The 19307-nt window shown below is 44.9% G+C and overlaps 1 protein-coding gene across 1 annotated transcript; it reads right to left on the reverse strand.

The window, feature by feature from the left end:
- Positions 1 to 743: 743 nt before the first annotated feature.
- On the reverse strand, positions 744 to 18708 carry LOC125450702 (thioredoxin-like). The gene is made up of 5 exons (XM_059644204.1): positions 18563 to 18708; positions 8615 to 8719; positions 3726 to 3785; positions 2173 to 2238; positions 744 to 874 (listed from the first exon to the last, which is right to left on the reverse strand). The coding sequence occupies exons 1-5, from the start codon at positions 18587 to 18589 to the stop codon at positions 812 to 814; spliced, it is 321 nt and encodes a 106-aa protein (XP_059500187.1). The 5' UTR covers positions 18590 to 18708; the 3' UTR covers positions 744 to 811.
- Positions 18709 to 19307: the final 599 nt, after the last annotated feature.

Raw genomic sequence — 19307 nt, forward strand, 5'->3', positions numbered from 1 at the left:
CACACTTTAAATCCAAATTTACAAAGGTCCATATTTCACAAATGAATAAGAACAGTTCCCATATCAGATCAAATGAAATTAATTGGACAGGTTCTCCCTCCCACCCACGTTTTTCACCTAAAAAGGACTTAATTAGGACCGAGAATTCCAAAGTAAGGCTCCGATGTCTTTAAGTAGTAACTTTTTAAAGTTAAGTTTTTCCAACTAGACCAACTTATGGATGAGAGTTTGCTGAGCTGGAAGGTTAGTTTTCAGACATTTTGTCACCATTCTAGGTAACATCAGTGAGCCTCCGATGAAGCGCTGGTGTGGTGTCCCACTTTCTATTTATCTGTTTAGGTTTGATGTTACCTAGAATGGTGACGAAACATTTGAAAACTAACCTTCCAGCTCAGTGAGCAAACTCACATCAAGAACCTCAACCTGAGCTACAAATCTTCTCAAAACTCGCTAGACCAACTCATGTCAGATCTAACACCAGGAGGAATTACATTAACTCTACATTCTCAGTTGATGTCAATGCTGACACAAAATAGTGTCATATCTTGTCTGTGTCTTCAGTGTTCCCAATGTAGCCCAGAAATTCACATTGATGTACAATGATGTACGAGTTTTGCACAAAATTGAACGTGGCTCTATAATTGTGTTCTTACATTGCTTCAATCAGACAGATGACCAGACTTCACAATTTCACATCAAAAAAGAAAACCAGCTTTACATCTGGAAACTCAAAGACAATTAAATACCTTTACAATAAACTAAAGATTTATTATTGATTTTTATGTTTCAAACACCAGTTTCATTAAGAACATTAGCACAACTCTTGAATTTTGTCTTCCAGTGTTGTTTTATTGGCTCCAGAAAATTCAAACACCTGAAAAAAACAAATTTTAATATTAAAAATTGAAGCATGTCTGAATTAGCATGAACAACATTTAACGCAATCTTCAAGAGGACATTCAGCAAAGCAACATTGAGAAAAGCAACAAAAAAGGTTACACGGAAGTTTTCTAATTGTAACCAAAACCTGCATTCTTAACTAGGGTTTGATTAGGGGCATTGGAAGGATGGTCAAACCCCACACTCCAGCCCAGATCAAGTGGTTTCACCCCTGACTGGAGAAAGCAAATTTCATTAATATTGCCAAATCACAGTAATATTAAGGAGATATTAAGCAAATGATCAACATCATGGTTATAAATATGGGCTTTATGGAGTTCCAGTTATAGAAGTCAAGAGACAGAGGGTTATGCAAGAAATTCCACAGCAGAGTCCTGATGGCTAAAGACATGACCAGTGTGGAATGAAAATATAATTTTAAAAAGCGTGCATGATCTCAGGTGGAAGGATGCTGAAGTGTGTCCTTCTATACAGAAGAAATTTACTTGAACCCTCCTTCACTAATGTTAAACCCATTGGTAGGCAGCTTGCATTAGTGGCTTGTTTGCATCATTCCAAAGAATACTTTTCTGGGCAGAGCTGATATGCAAAGTAGACTGTTTTAAAATACTGCACCATTTGATCAGATGGGATTCTCCAAAGACCTCAGCCACCACAAGACCCTCCCCTGCACAACTTCTCTTCACTCCCCTAAACTGTTGTTCAGTAGGGAGGGAGCTGACAGGTATTTGGCTTTGTGCAAACATAAGCACATGTGGACCAGATGCACAATTCTTTTGGTTCAGAGGGTCAAAACTGTCATCAACTCCAGGTTCGCAGTTGGGAATGCAATTCCTTAGCTTGCTCTGCATTCCTGTGTAAGTATCATGTAATGATTTTAAATGTGGCTACATGCTACCTCCATGGCCAGTTTAATCCTGAACAAGGGATTCTTGGCACTTCATTAAAGGGGAGTTTGCATTTACTATGAATGGACTAATTTAGTCTTAAGTGATAACTCAGTAGCAAGGTCTGAATGGAACCACTGTGGGTATTTTGCAACAAGTCTGGGAGATAAACAACCCTGGTCTTTGCACCTTTGGAAAATATATCTTTTAAAGAGCATTACACCAGATTACTTGTAAACTTATATTGAAGGTGCATTCCTTTGAACAATTGTGCTCTTCTGGTGCCTGAGGCCACTATTGTTAAATCAGGGTAGTTTTGGAAAATCAGGCAAGTGCTTTCCCCATGTCACATTTATGACCATCGTTTAACTCTACAAAAACTTACCATCTGTCCATTCTTGTAGAATTGGAATGTTGGCATGCATTTAATGCCACAGCTTTCAGCACAATCCTAAAGATAACAAACAAGTTAGCTCAAGTTAGATGTTTGCAAAATCATGAGGGGCACAGAAGGGTGAGAAACAGTAAATAGACATGGTCTTTTTGCTGGGGTAGGGGAGTCCAAAACTAGACACCAGGGATTTAAGGAAGAGAGGAAAGGTTTTAAAAAAGGATCAAAAGGTGCAACTTTTGCACACAGAGGATGGTGCATGTACAGAATGAGCTGCCAGAGGAAGATGACGACACTGGTACAATTACAACATTTAAACGGCATGTAGGTGGTTACACAAATAGGAAGGGTTGAGGAGAATATGGATAAGAGTGCCAGCAAATGGGACAAGGTTTATTTAGGATATAAAGTCAGCATGGACGAGTTGGGATGAAGGGTCTGTTTCTGTGCTGTGTATCTCCAACTTTATAACTTCAAGTAAAACATACAACAAATATTAGCTTGTATGAAAAACAAATATTTCTAATCCCTAATGTATTTAAGAATGAAAAGGGGTGATGTAACAAAAGTTTAAACCATTAAAAAGGAGTCAATAAGATGGATCAGAAGGTGGGGAATGCCATGCAGAAAAGGGACGACTGCCTTTGCTGGAGGAGATCAAAGCTAAATCATTTGAGGACGACATCTGGAAGCATTGATTCACCACAACACACAGCATCCCACCAACTGATAAGAACCAAGGCAGGTCAGAGGCATTGGGATACAGATCAGTCACAATCTAATGCAATACTAGAAAAGCTTGAAAAGGTGGAGGAGACCTTCATGTTCCCATTGCTTGATATCCCAGTTTTTGGACAGTGAGTTGCAACCTAATAGGCTGAAAGTTAATTCACGGTTGGTCACAACCCATGAACAATTGGTTTTAATGCAACACAGAAAATGATAATGCAGGAAGAGGCCAGTCTACATATTATGCCTGCATCACCTCTGAAAGAAGTGATTTAACTGGCTCCACACTCTTATTCTTAACCCAGAACCCTGCAAAAACTTTGACTACATAACTAATCCCATTTTGGGATGTGTTAACAAATCAGATTCTATTCATGCATACTCCATAATTAGTTATTATAATCGGTCTTCCCTCCCCTTATGTTGTGTCTGATTGTTTTGCCTATGACCCAAAACAACTACCAACTCTAATACTAGAAATCTTTGTCTCACTTAAACCTATCAAAATCCTGTGTGATTGTGGACATTTACCAAATCTCCTTTGGTGTTGTTTGAAAGAGAATATCCCCAATTTCACCAGTTTAAGGAAGTGAAGTCTTTCATCCCTGGTACTATTCTTGCGCACTCATTTTCAGGCTTCAACAACCTTTCCCTTATGTGGAACCAAGGCTTGGTTGTAAGTGTTCATCCAGGACAGAGGCTGAGTTTTCTTAAGAATGCTTTTGTAAAACTATCACAGGAATTAGCAATAAGTGTTTTCAGAACTGATCCACACTCAGGACAAATTGGACAATTCATTTTGGTGGATTTCAACTTACTTGTGCATCATCCACATCTACTTCACAGAAAATTACATCTTGATGTTTCTCTGCCAAAGTCTGTAGAGATAAAAGTATTTTGTTAGCTAAACTGTACTGAAACTTGTTCTGGTGGTGTTTAAATTGTATTTCATTTATTCCTCAGATCAGCAGTGTTTTAAAAAAAAAGAAATAAAAACAACATGCGACAGAAAGGGTGGTCAACTTTCCATTGAGAAAAATCAAACCGTTCTTGTTTAGGATACTGAAAGACACAGATGGGGTTAAGATACAGATTGGTCATATTCTAGCGAATGCAGATAGGATCCTGCTCCCTGTAGTCAGATATTTCCATGAAATTCAATTAATTCTGAAGAGCTTTTGCTAATTTATTATCAGCACAAATTTTTGAACAAAGTTGAAAGACTTTGTTGCACATTTTAAGGCTATTTAACAATATTTCATTAGTTTAAGCTTCAGTTATAAAAGGAATATTGAGTGTACTAAAATTCTTATTCAAATTTCAACCATTTTCAGTTCTGAAGAGTCAGACTCAATTCTGCTTCCTTCCCACCAGAAGCTGCTGGACCTGCTGTGTTTTTGTTTCAGGCCTCCAGCACCCACATTTGTTTAGTTCCACCTAGTCCAACCCCAAGGTGTCCACTACATGAAATACATGAGTGTCTTGTATTTCTTATTCACTTGAAATCCAAGGATTCACTCCTAAAATTATTCAGTTTACTCTCAAAATATTCAGGTTAAAGAGAAAAAGAAACTCTCCACATCAAAAGAGATGCTCTCACTATCCGTGATAAGAGATAAGCCATTTGACGCCAAGAGAGAAATTTCTTCACCCAAATAGAAAGTTGGAGGGATTGAGCCACAGGAGAGGCTGAATAGACTGCGACTATTTTCCCTGCAGTAAGGGCTGAGTGATGACCCTATATAAAAGATTTTATAAAAGTCATGCAGGGCATGGATAAGGTGAATAGACAAAGTCGTTTCTCTAAAAAAGGTAGGGAAATCTAAAACTAGAACAAGAACAAGAACAAAAACTACAGCACAGTAACAGGCCCTTCAAGCCTGTGCCAATCCAGATCCTCTATCTAAACCTGTTGCCTGTTTTCCAAGGATCTGTAACTCTCTGCTCCCTGCCCATTCAAGTATCTGTCTAGATACAACATTAATTTTCCCCAGGGCTTTTCCATTTAACACACAGTTGGCTCTTGAATTGGATCTTCCAAACTGCATCACCTCACATTTGCCTGCATTGAACTCCATCTGCCATTTCTCCAATCTATCCATATTCTGCTGCATTATCCAACAGTCCCCCTTCACTATCTGCTACTCCCCCAATCTTAGTGTCACCTGCAAACTTGTGAATCAGACCATCTACACCTTCCTCCAGATCATTTATGTATGTCACAAACAGTGGTGCCAACATGGATCCCTGTGGAACACCAGTGGTCACAGTTCTCCATTTTGAGAAGCTCCCTACCCCTACAACCCTTGGTCTCCTGTTGCCCAGCCAGTTCTCTATCCATCTAGCTAGTACACCCTGGACAACATGCAACTTCACTTTCTCCAGCAGCTTACCATGGGGACCCTTATCAAATGCCTTACTGAAGTCCATGTATATGATATCTACATCCCTTCCCACATCTATGAACTGTGTCACTTCCTCAAAAGAATTCTATCAAGTTGGTAAGACATGACGTTCCTTGCACAAAACCATGCTGCCTATCACTAATTAGCCCATTTTCTTCCAAATGGGAATAGATCCTATCACTCAACATCTTCGCCAGCAGCTTCCCCACTACTGACATCAGGCTCATCGGTCTAAAATTACCTGGATTATCCTTGCTACCCTTCTTAAGCAAGGGGACATGAATTAGCAATTCTCCAGTCCTCCGGGATCTCACTTGTGCTCAAGGATGCCGCAAAGATATGTTAAAACCCCAGTTATTTCCCCTCTCACTTCCCTCAGTAACCTGGGATAGACCCCATCCGGACCAGGGGACTTGTCCGCCCTAATGTCTTTTGGAATACCCAACACTGCCCCTCCTTATGCCAACTTGATCTTGAATAATCAAACATCTATCCCTAACCTCAACATCCGTCATGTCCTTCTCGTCAGTGAATACTGACGCAAAGTACTCACTAAGAACCTCTCTCATTCTGACTCCTCACATAACTTCCCTCCTGTGTCCTTGAGCGGGCCAACCTGTCTCTGGTTACCCTCTTGCTCTTTATGTATGAACAGGGCATAGGTTTAAGGAGAGAGGGGAAGAAAGGATTTAAAAAGGGATCTAAAGAGCAACTTTTTGCAGAGGATGGTGCATTTATGGAATGAGTTGCCAGAGGAAGTGGAGAAGGCCTGTACAATTACCATGTTTAAATGGCATCTGGATGGGTATAAGATTGGAAGGGTTTAAGAGGAATGAGCCAAACGCTGGCAAATGGGATTGATTTATTTAGGGTATCAGTTTGGCATGGACAAGTTGGACCCAAGGGTCTGTTTCCATGCTGTACATCTACTCTTGCTATATAACTATTTAACTTCATGTTGAATACAATATCACTAATGACCAAACTGGTAGGTTTTAAAAATTTCTTCACAGCCTTCAATGAAGTAGTGACAGAGCTTGTTTCTTTCACAGAAAGAAAAAGAAAGTGAAAATCTAAACTATTCCCTTAAATCCTCAACAGAACCTCAGACACGAAGTTCAAAACTTAAAGCTAAGCCTAATAACACAAAATCATTGAGTTATCTGGCTAAGCAAAGCTCTAGCGCCCGATTCCTGGGGGAAATCCGACTTTCTCAGTTTTCTTTGCACGCCTTATGGGGAAAAAAGTTGCCATTTCTTACTTTTGTTAACATCCAGTTTGTCTGTATCCAACATTATTACTGGCTGCACCATCTTCCTCGGGCCATTAGCGAAACTCCCATTTTTCACTATTCTTAACCTCAACTTCAAGATGTTGTTAACCTTTCCATGTGTTCAAAGTTGATACTGGCTCAAGACTTTAACAACGCTCACTTAGTTGGAAACCTAACAATTTAAAATTGCAACTCAAATTTTGGCACTGCCTAGTCACCAACTTCTAACGAGATATTTCTAGTTCTTTTCAGTCTTTATCTATAGCATCCTGTGCTATAGATGATGTCCATCACTGCTGACTTTAAAAAGTAGTGACCAAAATCAGGTTAATTCCTAGTTACACAGGATCTTGCCAACTGAATTCAAAATTGGGGAAGAGGCTTGGTGATATGCACTGCAGGAAGTCAATTTTTGCATTCATCTCTTGCTAACCCATCTGAACAAGTTAATTAAAAAACCTAATGTCCCATTCTTACTGCCAGATACTAGCAGGTATTGCAAAGTTGTGTGTTAACTGCTTGTGTGGCTGTATTTTGAGTTCATTTTACTTGTCAACGTCCAAGTGAGACAGGAACTAACTGCTTCTAGTTCAGAGGCAGGAACACTATTCACTGCACCAAACTAACTTCAAAAATATTTTGACCAGTTCGATAATTGGAGGGGATAATTAGCTTTGCAGAAGAACAGACTGGCAACAGCTTATCCTTATGTTGATCCGAGGATAGACAGAGCAATTCTTGTTTGTACAAAGCGCCCCTGAAATTAAACAACCAAGTCTGCTTTTGTCAAGGAGTTATTTGAGCAGATCTCAGGCAGATAATTCAGGAGATAACAATCATAGTTGAAGGAATCAATGACGAACACCCTGCCTGCGCTTCCAGGTTGTATGGCAACTGCAGATGGAAGAAACAACCTATGGTTTCAGCTTCATTAGCTTGAAATACCCAAGTGGCACGTTCCTTTCCTTCTGAAAAAGGAGATATTTGATTGGAGATGCTCATTTCTCACACCCAGAACGCAAAACAAAATCTCAGTACTGCCAAACTACAGCGCAAAAATTTCTTACTAATTAGGTAAGCAAAGGCATATTTTAAAAATATTACATTGACACTTGTAAAACAGCTAGTCTCTCTGCTCCTAGTCAACCAGGAATTCGATTGCTACACAACAATCCTGGCATGGATGTACTGAAAGTGATTTAAAAAAAAAAATCAGAGGTAACCTATGCAATACACAAGTAGTCAAATGTATTTTTTAACATGACTCATACATCTGTAAGGATCCATTTTAAAAACTAAATTAGTGGTCAATTTGTGACAACTTGAAACTCACTTCTGCATTCTGGAAGTGGTCTTTTACCAGCCACAATCTTCAAATATCAAGCCCTCAAGCTTCAAAGTTTCCTTGTTAAATTTCAGTCTCACCACTCAAGATATTCCTTGAAATCAACTTATTTGCATGATGAACACTACATGGTTCCCTCCAATAATTTATTTGCTAACACATCAAACACACACTGAAGGCAGTTCACTACATTAAAACACTATTAATACAAGCTGCTGTGGGACTCAGTCATCGGCTCATTGATCTGTTCTGGAATCAATCCTATCTCTATCTCTAGGCATCATTCAACCAGAATGTTACATTTAGCAGAAACGTCCCAAACTGTAGTTCACCGATTCGGGAATACAGTTCAGAATTCCATTTTCTTAACCGATGCTTGAAAGCAGCTTGAACAGTGTTCCATTATTCCATCATTTAACTACTGCACTATTTCATCACCACAGACATTGTATCTTACAAATATCTATTTAATCTAACTTGCTCTTAACTCTTGACTTCTGGAGAAACTTGGTTGGTTCCTCTCAGCAGTTTGGCATCATCTAAAAAACCTGCTCACTTTGTGCAGTATGAACCTTTGATTTCCAACAGAACATACCTAATACATTTGTTACTTTCAAGAACTTACACCTGGCTGGGGCCATCATTAAAGCTCTTCTAGAAAAAGATGGTTTTATTGATACTTACTAGGAATGTTGGCTTCATGTTGTTACAAGGATGACACCACACTGCAGAGAAGTCAACAACCACCAGTTTGCATCCTGCCTCCTTAAGTACCAATTCAAATTCTTTCTGAAAAAGTTTACATCAAGAATATTCAACTTGTATAACACTGTTGGTCAGAATGACAGTGCATACTTTGTTAAACATATGCAAACACAGAATTACCATGTTCCCCCATTTTCTTACACAAAACTCTTAAAACCTGGTTAATATTACTTTTGGGCAAAAAAAGTGGCATTAATTAGACATTAAGTCAGCATGCAATGAGTCGGACAAGGCTTTTGAACATCTCATTTCTGGTTCCAAGCCTTGTCCATTTGGATTGAAAAGCCTGAAAAAGAGCTTAACAAATATTAAGCCAAGAACCCGAATTTTTTTTTTAAAAAAGCAAAGATAAAACGTCAGAGTGCTTGGAGTGGGGGCATCACATTGTGGTCATTCAGGACAATGAGACCACTTTTGGAGTACAGCGTACAGTCCTGGTCGCTCTTCTATAGGAAGGATATTATTAAATTGGAAAGGCTGCAGAAAAGATTTACAAGGAGGGCTTGAGTTATAAAGGTAAGGGTGAGGGGTTACTAATATAGTGGTTTATAAGTTATTGGGGGCATAGAGATAGTGAATAGCAAAGGTATTTTCCCTAGGAGTTCAAAACAATGCATCAATTTTGAGGGGAAAAAGGCTTTAAAAAAGGTTCCAGAGGATCAACTTTTCACAAAGGGAGTGGTTCATATATGGAACAAACTGCCAGAGGAAGCACCTTTGCAAGTACAATCACAGCATGTAAAAAACATTTGCGCAGGTACATGAACAGGAAAAGGTTTAAAGCGATTATGGGCCAAATGCAAGCTAGAGATAATGGGAACTGCAGATGCTGGAGAATCCAAGACAACAAAGTGTGAGGCTGGATGAACACAGCAGGCCAAACAGCATCTCAGGAGCACAAAAGCTGACGTTTCGGGCCTAGACCCATCAGAGAGGGGGATGAGGTGAGGGTTCTGGAATAAATGGGGAGAAAGAGGGAGGCGGACTGAAGATGGAGAGAAAAGAAGATAGGTGGAGAGAGTATAGTGGGGAGGTAGGGAGGGGATAGGTCAGTCCAGGGAAGACGGACAGGTCAAGGAGGTGGGATGAGGTTAGTAGGTAGGAGATGGGGGTGCGTCTTGGGGTGGGAAGAAGGGATGGGTGAGAGGAAAAACAGGTTAGGGAGGCAGAGACAGATTGGACTGGTTTTGGGATGCAGTGGGTGGAGGGGAAGAGCTGGGCTGGTTTAGGGATGCGGTGGGGGAAGGGGAGATTTTGAAGCTGGTGAAGTCCACATTGATACCATTAGGCTGCAGGGTTCCCAGGCGGAATATGAGTTGCTGTTCCTGCAACCTTCGGGTGGCATCATTGTGGCACTGCAGGAGGCCCATGATGGACATGTCATCTAAAGAATGGAGGGAGAGTGGAAATGGTTTGCGACTGGGAGGTGCAGTTGTTTGTTGCGAACCGAGCAGAGGTGTTCTGCAAAGCGGTCCCCAAGCCTCCGCTTGGTTTCCCCAATGTAGAGGATGCCACACCGGGTACAATGGATACAATATGCCACATTAAGCAGAGGTTCACCTGCACATCTGCCAATGTGGAATGTCATCTTGGGGCCTGGGATAGGGGTGAGGGCAAGTGTAGCATTTCCTGCGGTTGCAGGGGAAGGTGCCAGGTGTGGGGGGGTTGGGTTGGAGGGCAGTGTGGAGCGAACAAGGGAGTCATGGAGAGAGTGGTCTCTCCGGAAAGCAGACAGGGGTGGGGATGGAAAAATGTCTTGGGTGGTGGGGTCGGATTGTAGATGGCGGAAGTGTCGGAGGATAATGCGTTGTATCCAGAGGTTGGTGGGGTGGTGTGAGAGAATGAGGGGGATCCTCTTTGGGCGGTTGTAGCAGGGACAGGGTGTGAGGGATGACATTCCACATTAAAGCAGAGGTTCACCTGCACACCTGCCAATGTGGTATACTGCATCCACTGTACCTGGTGTGGCTTCCTCTACCTTGGGGAAACCAAGTAGAGGCTTGGGGACCGCTTTGCAGAACACCTCCGCTCGGTTCGCAACAAACAACTGCACCTCCCAGTCGCAAACCATTTCCACTCCCCCTCCCATTCTTTAGATGACATGACCATCATGGGCCTCCTGCAGTGCCACAATGACACCACCCGAAGGTTGCAGGAACAGCAACTCATATTCCGCTTGGGAACCCTGCAGCCTAATGGTATCAATGTGGACTTCACCAGCTTCAAAATCTCCCCTTCCCCCACCGCATCCCTAAACCAGCCCAGTTCGTCCCCTCCCCCCACTGCACCACACAACCAGCCCAGCTCTTCCCCTCCACCCACTGCATCCCAAAACCAGTCCAATCTGTCTCTGCCTCCCTAATCTGTTTTTCCTCTCACCCATCCCTTCCTCCCACCCTATTTGTCTATTGTTGTGGATAGATACCTTTGAAGTAGTAATTTCTGCACTTGAAAAATTAATATTTCATCTCTCCACAAACACTGCCAGCACTGTTGATTTTCTCCAGCACTATTTTAATTCCATCATTGGAAAATTGGGAAAGGGCAAATGCAGAGCAAGAGGTAAAGAGTTTGCCACAAAACCACCATTTAGCATGAACCATTGGAGGAAATGTTTTAGGTTCTGTAACATACATTAATGCAGTTTCAGCAGAAACGAGAGTCTGATCAATACCAACTCTATGCAGTAGAAGTTGCAGATGGTACAAAACATTTGTTGACAAGTCTTTTAAAAGACTGCCCACACCCACTGGCAAGATTGGTGCCAAGTTGGAGATAACAGGTAAAGGAGCCTTGACGCCATCATCTTAAGTGGCTCAAGTATTACTTCAGATAAAAAAATTAGTGGGAGTGGCTCCTCCAGTGTGAAACAAATCTAAGCGAAAGCAATAACTGTAGCTCCCGTAGCAATGCTAATGCCACATCACCAAGCCCAAGCAACTTCAGCTGACAGTTTGGCTCAATTTCATGGTTGCCTGCCTGTGTTGTACCTTACAGAAGGTAGGTGAAGGAAGTAATCCCAAACACTTATCGTGTGATCCAAAACACCAGAGAAATGTGATTCACGCAACTGGGATAACTATACCTTGGTCATGATGTTCACTTTATCAAAAGGCTCTTACACTGAAGACTAACAACTTTTATAACCAGTTCAAATTGAAACCAAAATGGGTGGGGCTGTTGGTATTTATGGCAGTAAGTTCTTGTGAAGTGATTAAAAAGAACTGCTGCAAGTCATTAAGTCCAAACTTAGTGCACAGTATCCCATTGTCATTACCAAGTGTAGAGTGGTAAACTGCAGAGAAGATTCCATAGTCAGTTTTATACCCATCACACCAAAGACATTAGCTGACATCTTGTAGTATACTCCACCTATAACCGAACATTTTGGCGACAGACTAAAGTTGCAGGTAGAGCACCTCGAAATATACTTGAACTGGAATTCCTCACTGTTTTGTTTCTTCATGTTTTAAGCAAAGTAAAATAAATTTTTCTGGACAATTTTCTGAAGTGAGATGCTATATTAGCATGGCTTGACTGCAGACTAGTCACCAGTTTTAATACTTCACATGCTGCTCAATCTTGTGCATTAAATAACCTTTGGCCCCACGGATCTTTCCAAAACATACAAAATTCAACATGAAACTAAATTTAGGATACTGTGTATTTATTTTTTCAGTTAGCACTGTTCATTGCTTATCCCAAAACTATAAATAACCCCTTTGCAAAAGGAAGAGCCAATCACAAGACAAGATTAATAGTTACATGAGGTAGCAAAACCTAAAGCTTTGCAGGTCCCAAGCAAGTGTGTTTAGGCAGTCACTGAAAAACATGCAGCACTGAAGGATCTATCGTGCTTAGGATGGGATCTTTGGAAAAAGATATTTAACTCGCTTCATGCCCCAGCCCCTTTCTCACATCCCTGCAGAATTTTAATTGCTTTTGTAGGCAATTCTTTTTTCAAAATTACTACTGAATCTGCTTCCATTTCTCTTTTATGGCAGTGCACCCCAGATCACAACTTGCTATGCAAAAAGAATACTAATTTCCTCAAATAGGTCATCAATTATCATAGTTATGTATAAGCTAGTGTGTGACTATTTGGCCAGAGAATGCAGTTACCCCTCTACTCAAAACAAAACAGGTTAGATTTAGAAATTAATATACCAGAATACATCAATCAAGTAATAATTAGTAAAGCTTTTTACATTGTGGTTTAAAAAGACAGACAGATTATAATCATTAACTACATGAGCAAAACATTTTGATCGTGCAAACAACTCTTTTTGGACTACAGCAGGCAGAACAGAGCTGGAGATTAGGAAGAGCACATAAAGAAACTAAGGAAGAAGCATGACGAAGCAAGATTTTGATCAGAACAATAGTTTACATCTATGGACTGTGTCGTTTATGTTTAGCGATTTCAAGGGTAATAAAACAGCTGAAGTCAAAAAAGTTTTAGGCAACGAAAGCTAATCTTTCAAAACAAAAGATGTAAAATAATGCAAGACAAACCTTTGCAGGAAAAGGAAACGTTTGTGCATTTAGGCTGAAGTATTCCGAATGGGTCTTGGAGGACAATTGATCAATCGCCAGAAAGCTCATTACCTGATCCTAAGTGTAGTTCTGTATGTACCACTGTGTGTGTAGCATTAAATTACAACTTTAACCAGAAATATTCAATTATCTCAGTGGTAATTTCAGCTTTTTAAACATAATGCCTTTTAAGTTAGCATGGCACTGCCCTTTATGTGCATTATCATCCTTAAACAGTTAGTCAGCCCACTTTCAAAAAATGAAAAATCTGGCTCACAACTCCACAAGGAAGATGGGTGACATGGTGAATTCCCATTATCAGTCTCTTTACTATGCAGGTTTTACAAAGTTTGATTAAAAAGTAACTTGAGCAGAAAGTTACCTACATGAGTGATCAAAACAAATATTATAAAAGGCAGCAAACTAAATACAAGAGTAACCCAGGAACTGGACAAAAAAAAAATTGGCTGACTTTTGTGCCAAGCAAGCAGACTAGACTGCAATTTTTCAGGCTTCACACAATTCATGTCAAAAGACAAAAAAAACTTCGAAACAACCGCAGCAGTAATACCAACTTTAACTTCGTCGTGAGGCACCAACAAGGAATAATAACTAACTTATTCCGCGACACTATTAGTCATTAAGTTAGAGGGAAACGTATGGGGTCAGGAACAGGACGGATAGAGTTCAGATGCTATAAAAGGTTTTCGCATGGAGGGAAAGAGATGAGGATGTTTATTGCATAGGAGTTTGCAGACCAGAATTTTTTTTTTTAAAGAAATGGTATCTTACCTGCTGAAAAAGACGACATTTCAAAGAGTTGTTAATCTCACAGAAATATAAATTCGAAGGAACATGTCTATAGCTCTTTTCTGAGGCGTTGGACCATTAAAAATTGAAGGAAAGAATCTCAAGCTTCGATTTGAACTCAATTATCTCAAAACCCATTATCATTCCCTTCCAACAATAGGAAAGGTTGACTTTGAGACAAAGAAACATCGCAGGACAGCCATGTCCTCCCCACTCATCTAATTTACTCACCCAAACAAACCCGAAGAGACATTGCCCCACACATGACCCCCCGCATCGTAGCACATAAAACAGAGGCGCTAAGGCGACGGTCAAATTTTCGCCACTGTGGAAAAGCAAGTGAAGCAGAACAGCACCTCTAAGACCGAGTTAAGACAAAATGAGACAAGATTTCTTCGATAATAAAATGTGAGGCTGGACGAACACAGCAGGCCAAGCAGCATCTCAGGAGCACAAAAGCTGACGTTTCGGGCCTAGACCCTTCATCAGAGAGGGGGATGGGGGGAGGGAACTGGAATAAATAGGGAGAGAGGGGGAGGCGGACCGAAGATGGAGAGTAAAGAAGATAGGTGGAGAGAGTGTAGGTGGGGAGGTAGGGAGGGGATAGGTCAGTCCAGGGAAGACGGACAGGTCAAGGAGGTGGGATGAGGTTAGTAGGTAGCGGGGGGTGCGGCTTGGGGTGGGAGGAAGGGATGGGTGAGAGGAAGAACCGGTTAGGGAGGCAGAGACAGGTTGGACTGGTTTTGGGATGCAGTGGGTGGGGGCGAAGAGCTGGGCTGGTTGTGTGGTGCAGTGGGGGGAGGGGACGAACTGGGCTGGTTGAGGGATGCAGTGGGGGAAGGGGAGATTTTGAAACTGGTGAAGTCCACATTGATACCATATGGCTGCAGGGTTCCCAGGCGGAATATGAGTTGCTGTTCCTGCAACCTTCGGGTGGCATCATTGTGGCAGTGCAGGAGGCCCATGATGGACATGTCATCAAGAGAATGGGAGGGGGAGTGGAAATGGTTTGCGACTGGGAGGTGCAGTTGTTTTTTGCGAACTGAGCGGAGGTGTTCTGCAAAGCGGTCCCCAAGCCTCCGCTTGGTTTCCCCAATGTAGAGGAAGTCGCACCGGGTACAGTGGATGCAGTATACCACATTGGCAGATGTGCAGGTGAACCTCTGCTTGATGTGGAATGTCATCTTGGGGCCTGGGATGGGGGTGAGGGAGGAGGTGTGGGGACAAGTGTAGCATTTCCTGCGGTTGCAGGGGAAGGTGCCGGGTGTGGTGGGGTTGGAGCGCAGTGTGGAGCGAACAAGGGAGTCACGGAGAGAGTGGTCTCTCCGGAAAGCAGACAGGGGAGGGGATGGAAAAATGTCTTGGGTGGTGGGGTCGGATTGTAAATGGCGGAAGTGTCGGAGGATAATGCGTTGTATCCGGAGGTTGGTAGGGTGGTGTGTGAGAACGAGGGGGATCCTCTTGGGGCGGTTGTGGCGGGGGCGGGGTGTGAGGGATGTGTCGCGGGAAATGCGGGAGACGCGGTCAAGGGCGTTCTCGATCACCGTGGGGGGAAGTTGCGGTCCTTAAAGAACTTGGACATCTGGGATGTGCGGGAGTGGAATGTCTTGTCGTGGGAGCAGATGCGGCGGAGGCGGAGGAATTGGGAATAGGGGATGGAATTTTTGCAGGAGGGTGGGTGGGAGGAGGTGTATTCTAGGTAGCTGTGGGAGTCGGTGGGCTTGAAATGGACATCAGTTACAAGCTGGTTGCCTGAGATGGAGACTGAGAGGTCCAGGAAGGTGAGGGATGTGCTGGAGATGGCCCAGGTGAACTGAAGGTTGGGGTGGAAGGTGTTGGTGAAGTGGATGAACTGTTCGAGCTCCTCTGGGGAGCAAGAGGCGGCGCCGATACAGTCATCAATATACCGGAGGAAGAGGTGGGGTTTGGGGCCTGTGTAGGTGCGGAAGAGGGACTGTTCCACGTAACCTACAAAGAGGCAGGCATAGCTGGGGCCCATGGCCACCCCCTTAGTCTGTAGGAAGTGGGAGGAGTCAAAAGAGAAGTTGTTGAGTGTGAGGACGAGTTCAGCTAGGCGGATGAGTGTGTCGGTGGAGGGGGACTGGTCGGGCCTGCGGGACAGGAAGAAGCGGAGGGCCTTGAGGCCATCTCCATGCGGAATGCAGGTGTACAGGGACTGGACATCCATGGTGAATATGAGGTGTTGGGGGCCAGGGAATTGGAAGTCCTGGAGGAGGTGGAGGGCGTGGGTGGTGTCACGGACGTAGGTGGGGAGTTCCTGGACCAAAGGGGAGAAAATGGAGTCCAGATAGGTGGAGATGAGTTCGGTGGGGCAGGAGCAGGCTGAGACGATGGGTCGACCAGGGCAGGCAGGTTTGTGGATTTTGGGAAGGAGATAGAAACGGGCCGTGCGGGGTTGGGGAACAATGAGGTTGGAGGCTGTGGGTGGGAGGTCCCCTGAGGTGATGAGGTCGTGAATGGTGTTGGAGATGATGGTTTGGTGCTTGGGTGTGGGGTCATGATCGAGGAGGCGGTAGGAGGTGGTGTCGGAGAGTTGGCGTCTGGCCTTGGCGATGTAGAGGTCAGTGCGCCAAACTACCACTGCGCCACCCTTGTCTGCGGGTTTGATGGTGAGGATGGGGTTGGAGCGGAGGGAGCGGAGGGCTGCCCGTTCTGCGGGGGAGAGGTTGGAGTGGGTGAGAGGGGTGGAGAGGTTGAGGCGGTTGATGTCTCGACGGCAGTTGGAGATGAAGAGGTCGAGGGAGGGTAGGAGGCCTGGGGGTGGTGTCCAGGAGGAGGACTTTTGTTGGAAGCGGGTGAAGGGGTCAGTGGAAGGAGGGTTAGGCTCCCGGTTGAAGAAGTAGGCGTGGAGGCGAAGACGGCGGAAAAACTGCTCTATGTCCGACCGTGACTGGTATTCGTTGATGTGTGGTTGTAGGGGGACAAAGGTGAGCCCCTTGCTAAGGACTGACCGTTCGTCCTCAGTCAGTGGGAGGTCTGGGGGGGATGGTGAAGATGCGGCAGGGCTCAGTGTGGCTGTCTCCTCTGGGGTTGCAGGCTGTGGAGGTTGTGGGCGGAGCGATGAGGTCGTCGGCCATGGGCGGGGTTGCGTCGGCGTCGGCGGGGTTGCGTCGGCGGTTGGAGGATCGGGGTGGGCCGCAGCAGCTGAGGTGAGGGTGGTGTGTGGGCTGTAGTACCTGGACGTGGAGGTGGTGACTGCAGCAGCGGTTCCGGAAGTTCTGTGGCCGGCGGAGGCGGATGTGACGTTCTGCTACACTTGTCCCCACACCTCCTCCCTCACCCCCATCCCAGGCCCCAGCATGACATTCCACATCAAGCAGAGGTTCACCTGCACATCTGCCAATGTGGTATACTGCATCCACTGTACCCGGTGCGACTTCCTCTACATTGGGGAAACCAAGCGGAGGCTTGGGGACCGCTTTGCAGAACACCTCCGCTCAGTTCGCAAAAAACAACTGCACCTCCCAGTCGCAAACCATTTCCACTCCCCCTCCCATTCTCTTGATGACATGTCCATCACGGGCCTCCTGCACTGCCACAATGATGCCACCCGAAGGTTGCAGGAACAGCAACTCATATTCCGCCTGGGAACCCTGCAGCCATATGGTATCAATGTGGACTTCACCAGTTTCAAAATCTCCCCTTCCCCCACTGCATCCCTCAACCAGCCCAGTTCGTCCCCTCCCCCCACTGCACCACACAACCAGCCCAGCTCTTCGCCCCCACCCACTGCATCCCAAAACCAGTCCAACCTGTCTCTGCCTCCCTAACCGGTTCTTCCTCTCACCCATCCCTTCCTCCCACCCCAAGCCGCACCCCCCGCTACCTACTAACCTCACCCCACCTCCTTGACCTGTCCGTCTTCCCTGGACTGACCTATCCCCTCCGTACCTCCCCACCTACACCCTCTCCACCTATCTTCTTTACTCTCCATCTTCGGTCCGCCTCCCCCTCTCTCCCTATTTATTCCAGTTCCCTCCCCCCATCCCCCTCTCTGATGAAGGGTCTAGGCCCGAAACGTCAGCTTTTGTGCTCCTGAGATGCTGCTGGGCCTGCTGTGTTCGTCCAGCCTCACATTTTATTATCTTGGAATCTCCAGCATCTGCAGTTCCCATTATCTCTGACAAGATTTCTTCTCCCTCTTTCCTCGTGCGTCACTCCTTGCGAGGGGGCGAAGATGGCTAAGGCAAAATAAGTAATATGGCTCCCTCCCGACTTTGCTCCCCTGGGAGGCTATGCCGCCTGGAACCACGCCAGAGATAATCAAACAGGTGGACTGTCCATCCGCCCCGGGAATGGAACGCTGACCCGGAGCCGGGGGAGGGGGAAGTAACGGCTCACTCAAAACGCCTCGAGGCTGCAGAAGCCCGGGACACAGCGAGTGGGGGATGGGCCAAACGCGACCGTTACTATAACAGAAATTTCAGGGAAAATCTCAGCAAGCGCTGTGGAGAACGAGAGAGAAAAAGTTAATATTTCGGGTCCATGACTTTTACTAACTTGGTTCTCCAGCACCCGCACTCCCATTTTCCGTCGGTCTTAGTCGCCTGCGCGGAGAGACAAGACAACAGCAGCTACACCGTTGAGCAGACGTGTATGCTAATACAAACTACGACAAAGGTCTATATATCTGTGACGTTGCACGCCGGCCTACGGATGGATATTAAATAGAGAGGAGGGGCGAGGAACGCTTTTTTTAAAAAACTGCGCACGCGCACCTAGGTTTTGGTGACGTAGTGGAAAGACACCACAACCTCCACAGCCTGCAACCCCAGAGGAGACAGCCACACTGAGCCCTGCCGCATCTTCACCATCCCCCCAGACCTCCCACTGACTGAGGACGAACGGTCAGTCCTTAGCAAGGGGCTCACCTTTGTCCCCCTACAACCACACATCAACGAATACCAGTCACGGTCGGACATAGAGCAGTTTTTCCGCCGTCTTTGCCTCCATGCCTACTTCTTCAACCGGGAACCCAACCCTCCTTCCACTGACCCCTTCACCCGCTTCCAACACAAGTCCTCCTCCTGGACACCACCCCCAGGCCTCCTACCCTCCCTCGACCTCTTCATCTCCAACTGCCGTCGAGACATTAACCGCCTCAACCTCTCCACCCCTCTCACCCACTCCAACCTCTCCCCTGCAGAACGGGCAGCCCTCCGCTCCAACCCCAACCTCACCATCAAACCCGCAGACAAGGGTGGCGCAGTGGTAGTATGGCGCACTGACCTCTACATCGCCAAGG

The sequence above is a fragment of the Stegostoma tigrinum genome, chromosome 3 (genome assembly GCF_030684315.1).
Source record: "Stegostoma tigrinum isolate sSteTig4 chromosome 3, sSteTig4.hap1, whole genome shotgun sequence".
NCBI lineage: Eukaryota > Metazoa > Chordata > Chondrichthyes > Orectolobiformes > Stegostomatidae > Stegostoma > Stegostoma tigrinum.

Bases quoted from the DNA above. Each gene is read 5' to 3' on its own strand.
- LOC125450702 (XM_059644204.1), bottom strand. From the start codon at position 18,589: ATGGGAGTGCGGGTGCTGGAGAACCAA. The intron at 3,786-8,614 runs GTAAGTATCAAT...TTATCTCTACAG, and splicing joins ACATGAAGCCAACATTCCTA to ACTTTGGCAGAGAAACATCA. The intron at 875-2,172 runs GTAAGTTTTTGT...TGTTTTTTTCAG, and splicing joins TCTACAAGAATGGACAGATG to GTGTTTGAATTTTCTGGAGC.